Source organism: Eulemur rufifrons, chromosome 7 (assembly GCF_041146395.1).
Source record: "Eulemur rufifrons isolate Redbay chromosome 7, OSU_ERuf_1, whole genome shotgun sequence".
NCBI lineage: Eukaryota > Metazoa > Chordata > Mammalia > Primates > Lemuridae > Eulemur > Eulemur rufifrons.
In genome coordinates, this window is record NC_090989.1 from 38,852,998 (window position 1) to 38,859,797 (window position 6,800).

Sequence of the window (6,800 nt, forward strand, 5' to 3'; positions counted from 1 at the left end):
TGGAAAACGAGCAGGCGTGGACAGGATATCTTTGTTTTGATTTTTAATTTTTTGTGGTACAACGTTTAACAAAATCAAGTTATTTTAATTCACGTAGTTAAAGAATATCAAACTACCGGCTCACCCAACTCAGACGTGGCCGCAGAGGAAATTCAAGCGCTCCCGGGGGCCGGGCCGGCGGGCGGGGAGGAGCCGCCCCCATTGGCCGGCCCCGCGGCATGACGGGAGCTGGCATTGCGCCCGGGCCGTCTTCCGCTTTTCACGCACTTGCGCAGCTCTCTGGGGAGCTCTTTTCGAGGAGGGACTTCGGAGCAGTTCACGGGTTCTCTTACTGTAACCAGCTGCCCTGTGAAAGGTCGATGTCCTCCAAGTAAACACACCGCAACTTACTAAAGGGACATCCCGGAACCAGAAGTCGGAGCACCGCAGTTTCCTGATCGACCTCCTTGGCGATCACTTCCGCCCCGGTGTTGGAATACTCGAGGCCCTTCTACGGCGAACAACAGGAAAGGCACTTCCGGTGTCTGTTGCCAAGGAGCGGGCCCGGTGGGCCGTAGGGGCGACATTGTTGGCGTCGTCCTCTCCCCCCTTCCTGGGGGTTGAAATGTCGGGACTCAGCTCCCCAGAGATGGAGGGCTGTCGTAACCTGCTCGGCCTACTGGACAACGACGAGATCATGGCCCTGTGCGACACCGTCACCAACCGCCTGGTGCACCCTGAGGACCGCCAAGGTAAGGGGAAACTCTTCAACCGGAGGACAGCCGACCCTAGGTTTTGGGAGCGTGGGAGTGGAGAGGGTTCGAGGCCTAGCTTAGGGTTCGTCCCCGAGCGCGCTTGAGCAGAATCCTGGTACTCGGGAATCTCGGCTGCCGCCGTTGCTCCATTGCACTGGAACCAGGACGTAGACTTAGGCGGCGCGGCCCAAGGGGCTGGGGGTGGCGCTGACAATGGCATAGTTTTCAGGTTGTATCTATTGAATGTTATGGTAGACGCTTGTTTGAGGATTCGGAGTGTGTCAGTAGTCATTTTGTTGTTGTTTTTAAGTTTCCGGGGAACCAGTGTTTTCCATTTCTCCTTTCTGTCAACTGAGGAGTGTCAGCTGCTGCTCTGGTTTTTTTTCTTCAAGCTTTAGGGGAGGAGGATATCATAAACACTTTATATCAGTCTGGTAAAAACGACTACTGTAATAAAAAAGCAGATAGTTTGAATCCATGTGTTTTTGGAGACAGAATTTTTCTGAGATAATTTTGTGTGCTAGAAATAAATTACTTTCATAGTCAAACATTCTGGTAGATTTCAAGAGCTATTAGTATTAAGCCTGATTGTGACTAGTACATATAAAAATGTAAAGCGTTTGTTTCATTTTGTGCATCACGTAGCTAGTTTTATTTTAAATTTGCTGAATTTTACTTTAAAATGTGAACATTTGATTCCCATATTAGCATATGATTAAAGTATCTTCAAAAGGTTCTGCCTTTTAAAACTGTATTTCTTCTTTTAACTTGGATTTACATTTTTGCCATTGAAGAAAGTCAATCATTTGTAACTTTGAATCATGAACATTAAAAGAAAATTCCTAAGAACTTAGACTGAAAATAGTTTTATACTTGTGTAGTTCTTAAGCATTTATGTATTTTACATGGCAGTCACCTTCTTACAATTATGGTGAGTTTGAATCTAAAATTATTATGGATAAAATGCTGTATTTAATTGATGGTGAATCTAAAAGAAAATGAGAGTAAAAAAAAAATTTCCAGTACATAAACGTTTAAATGATTTGAAGACTATTGCTCAGGAAAAAAATAACTGATAGGCATATGAAAAGTATTCAACCTCTTTAAAAAGCAATGAAATGAAAACCAAAAGTGAGAGTTGTCTTTTCTATGTACCAGACTGGCAAAAAATTAAAAATACAAACTTCAAGTGCTGGTGACCAGGTGAAACAACTCTTTGACAACTAATGAAGAAATGCAAGGTAGAACTAAACTACCACTTTGGAAAACAAGTTTGACATTATTTCCTAAAATGAAAGATTAGACACATGCTCTAGATCAGGACTTCTCAAACCTGAATGTGCTTTTGTATATCTTGGAGATCTTGTTGTTACAAAGCGGATTCTGGTTCATTAGTTTTGGGGTAGATCCAGAAATTCTGCATTTCCAACAAGCTCCCCAGGTGAGGCTCATGTTGCTTGCTCCTTTGTGTTCTTGGAAGATATGTATAAGAATATTCAAAGTAGCAGTGTTTCTAATAGGACACACACAAAGTATAAACAGAAGAATAGATACCTGTGTATAGTCATATAATTAATTATGATACAATAATGAAAATGAATTAACTAGAGATACATATATCCACATAGATTAGTCTCAAAAACAATAAATGAAAGGCAGATTGCAGAAGACTATATACTGTATATTGATAGATTAGATTTATAGAACATTTAAAATACACCAAAGTAAATAAATTGTTTAGGAGTACATATTTATACTATGCTACTATAAAGAAAACCCAGGGAATCCTAAAACAACATTTAGGATATTAGCTACCTTGTGAAGTGGATGAAAAGCTAGAGGAGGAATAACATTAGGGAGGGGTGAAATAAGGATCTCAAGAGTACTTACTAGAAATTTCCGATGTCTCAAGCTAAGAGGTCACTATATGGGAGCTCATCTTAGTGCCATTCTATAAACCTTATACAAGTCAAAAATATTCTTTGGTTTGTGTTTAATATAAAATTTTTGAAAATTAAAAAAATACAAGTCCTTGTTCTGCCACTTTCTAGAAATATGTTTATTGATACCTCATGTATCCTAGACTTTATCTGGAGGGTGAGATTGGGTTAAAATTCCTTGACATCCAAAATATTGTAATTTTACTTATTTTTAGAAGTCATACATGAATGTAGGTCTGTTGGCTTTATTAGGAAAAATTTTTCTGGCACGCATTTTTTCTTAAAACAGTTCTTTAAGAGAAAATGCTAGAATTTCACTGTTGCAATGGGAAGTGAAAGGAAGGGAGAATTTTAGGTAAAGGAAGTTTAAAGCATAAAGAAATTATTTTAAAAAATTAACTTTCCAACAACCCATTTCCTCTTTAAAAAATGACAAGCCATCTCATGTAAAAAGCAATAATGTTGTGACAAGAGTTTATAAATGTTATTTGGTAGAATGTCTTCTGACCTTGGACAAATTTATAGGTGGCTCTTGATTATCTATTAATCTTTGCAATTTCCTTCTAGATGCCATTCATGCAATATTAGTGTACAGTCAAAGCGTAGAAGAACTTCTGAGGCGTAAAAAAGTCCACCGAGAAGTCATATTTAAGTACTTGGCAACACAGGGGGTTGTTATACCTCCAGCTACTGAGAAACACAATCTTATTCAGCATGCAAAAGATTACTGGCAAAAGCAGTCACAACTGAAATTGAAAGAAACGCCAGAGCCAGTAACAAAGACAGAAGACATCCAACTCTTTCAACAGGTGAAGTAGATCTTATATTTTGAACCTGTTTTTTTTTTTTTTTTTTAAAAAGAGACAGGGTCTCTGTCACCCAGGCTGGAGTGCAGTGGTATAATCCTAGGTCACTGCAGCCTGGAACTCCTGGACTCAAGCCATCCTCCTGCCTCAGCCTCCTGAGTAGCTGGGTTTACAGGTGTACATCACTGCTATATCCTGAGCCTTTGTCTGGTCTGAAACTCTGTAAATAATCCTAGATCTGGGGGAACATGGTTAATAATATTCTATTTGTGTTTTATAATTTTAACTTTACTTCGTATCCTTTGCATCCTAAAGGAAGAAAGACCAGTGAAGCAACTGAAAAATAAAATATTTCTGACATTTAGTGATGCTTATATAATCTAGTGATTTGTAAGGGAAAAAAAATTTGTCAATATCAGTAATACTGATATTGATGATTTTCAATATCAAATGAATACCACTGGATTTTAAATTTCAAGGTTAATTTTAATTTGGACTCTAGTTCTTTGTAATTTTTTCCATTTTAAAAAAATTCTATTTAAATCCTTTCTCATTTTTAAAACTTTTTTGGTATTAAATTGCAAAGATTCCATGAAAGGAACTGAAGTATTTTTCCCATTTGATTTTTTTTTTTTTTTAACTAGGAAAAATCTTGTTGTAGTAATATCTCCAGCTAACATTGGCAGTTTCTGTTTCTTTGTATATCCACTGAACATTTTAGATATCGAATGAATATTTAAATGTTTGAATGAATCTCTAGGTAATTTGCAGATTTTTAAACTACATACTACACTCTTTGAATTAATGAGCTTCTATAGTGAGAAAGCTTTGCTTTCAAATTAGGAAAGGATCTTCTAAGGGCTTTCTTAACATACTGTAAAGAGCATTGACTTTGAAATTATACAGGCCGGGCGCGGTGGCTCACGCCTGTAATCCTAGCACTCTGGGAGGCCGAGGTGGGCGGATCGTTTGAGCTCAGGAGTTCGAGACCAGCCTGAGCAAGAGCGAGACCCCCATCTCTACTAAAAATAGAAAGAAATTATATGGACAGCTAAAAAATATATATATATATAGAAAAAAATTAGCCGGGCATGGTGGTGCATGCCTGTAGTCCCAGCTACTCGGGAGGCTGAGACAGGAGGATCGCTTGAGCCTAGGAGTTTGAGGTTGCTGTGAGCTAGGCTGACGCCACGGCACTCACTCTAGCCTGGGCAACAGAGTGAGACTCTGTCTCAAAAAAAAAAAAAAAAAAGAAATTATACAGATGCAACTTCAAATTAGGGTCTGCCAGATGTGTAAATTTAGGCAGGTACCTTGACTTGTCTGAGCCTTGTTTTCTTCATCTATAAAATAGTCGTAACAGTAATATCTATGTCATAGGATATGTTGTGCAGATAAGAGGAAATAGCCCTTAAGTGCCACACAGGGTGCCCAGTGTATTAACTCGCAGGTGTTCAGTAAACATAAGGTCTCTTACCATCTCAGTGAGGTACTGTGTTTTGAAATACTTAGATGAATGAGGTCTAGCCTATCAGGTGTATTTGTGCAGTAACATTTTATTTGAAAAAAGAAATAAAATTAATCCCAATCATAGAAAATAACCTATTTCAGTTACCCTAGAAGTATCTGTTTAAAGGCAATAGAAATGCCTATTTATTATCAACTTTACTGTGATATGATTTATATGCAAAGTGCATCCATTGAAAACATACATTTTAAAGGTTTTGACAGATATATACACCTGTAAAAACAATACCACAGTCAAAAGAAAGTGCTTATATAAATCATTATTGACTGTTCATGCTGATACTTTAAGAGACTTTGTTAAGCTTTACTTTCTTAGCTGAGTTTTCATCTAAGCTGAAAAACTCTAAAATGACTTTTCTCCTTTCTGAAAAAGGATTTAACTATGAATCACAGGTTCAGTGAGTTCACATGTGGTTCAGTTCCCTGTGCTATAACCGGCAGTGTATTCAAACTTAGCTCTGAAACAGGCTAGATAGAAAAAGATATGAGAGGCATTAGTTTTATTTTATATTTATTGTATTTTAATCAGGCAAAAGAAGATACAAAAGCTGAAAAAGTTGATTTTCGTCGCCTAGGAGAAGAATTCTGTCACTGGTTCTTTGGACTTCTTAATTCTCAGAATCCTTTGCTGGGACCACCTCAAGATGAATGGGGGCCACAGCATTTCTGGCATGACGTCAAGCTTAGGTTTTATTACAACACATCAGAACAAAATGTGATAGACTACCATGGAGCAGAAATCGTGAGCCTTCGTTTGCTATCATTAGTAAAAGAAGAATTTCTTTTTCTCAGCCCCAACCTAGATTCCCGTGGACTGAAATGTGCTTCTTCTCCCCATGGGCTGGTTATGGTTGGAGTTGCTGGGACTGTCCACCGAGAGAACACTTGTTTGGGTATTTTTGAACAAATTTTTGGACTTATCCGTTGCCCTTTTGTGGAGAATACTTGGAAAATCAAATTTATCAACCTGAGAATTGTTGGAGAGAGTTCCCTTGCTCCTGGAACATTACTGAAACCAGCTATTACATTTGAACAAAGTGATTTAGAGGCCTTTTATAATGTAATCACTTTTTGTGGTACCAACGAAGTGCGACTTAATGTAAAGCAGGCATTGGATAGTGGAACCAGAGACCAAGCTTTACGTGGTGGAAATGAGGCATTGCTGAACAAAAGAGAAGTGAGTTTGTCTAAGTCTCTAAAACATTGAGAACTGTATGTCCACCTAAAAAAAAAAACTTCTATACAGAAACTCGCCCAGATATTACATCAGTAATGTCTAAGACTTAGACATCACTTAGACTCTAAGTGATTTCAGATATGAGGATTGACATATTTTAGTTGAAATACCTTTCTGGACTACAGACTGATATATTATGTGAAAATTTACCTTTCTCTATCTGAGTTGCAGCAAATGTTCTGCGAGCGTAATGCAGTTCATCAAATAAATCCCACTTTAGATGTTATAGGTAACCATGTGCCTTAGAAACCAGGTAATATGTTTATTTTACTTAATGAATATTCTGCTAATATCTGCTGTTCACGTGGAAAAGGACTAATAGTGTTCAAGGCTTCCCCTCTTTAAATTTTTCATTTACTTTTATCAAATCTGGATAATTGGATATTTTACAAATGCATCTCACTACATTGTTTTTAAAACAAATATTTTAGAGATGTTTAATGTAAACTCAAAGTTCTCAGTTTAGAAAATTTTAATGACATGGGAAAAGTCCAATCATTTAGCAGATAAAGAAAAACTTACTGCCTCTTTAAATATTTGAGGAACATTTTTCAAA

General features: G+C 37.6%; 1 protein-coding gene across 1 annotated transcript; it reads left to right on the forward strand.

The window, feature by feature from the left end:
• Positions 1–385: 385 nt before the first annotated feature.
• Positions 386–6,562, forward strand: C7H3orf38 (chromosome 7 C3orf38 homolog). The gene is made up of 3 exons (XM_069472464.1): positions 386–731; positions 3,242–3,483; positions 5,537–6,562. Exons 1-3 carry the CDS (start codon positions 605–607, stop codon positions 6,212–6,214), a joined length of 1,047 nt encoding a protein of 348 aa, XP_069328565.1. The 5' UTR covers positions 386–604; the 3' UTR covers positions 6,215–6,562.
• Positions 6,563–6,800: the final 238 nt, after the last annotated feature.

Coding starts and splice junctions, on each gene's coding strand:
- C7H3orf38 (XM_069472464.1), top strand. CDS start 605: ATGTCGGGACTCAGCTCCCCAGAGATGGAGGGCTGTCGTAACCTGCTC. Junction 732..3,241: donor GCACCCTGAGGACCGCCAAG/GTAAGGGGAAAC, acceptor ATTTCCTTCTAG/ATGCCATTCATGCAATATTA. Junction 3,484..5,536: donor ACATCCAACTCTTTCAACAG/GTGAAGTAGATC, acceptor TATTTTAATCAG/GCAAAAGAAGATACAAAAGC.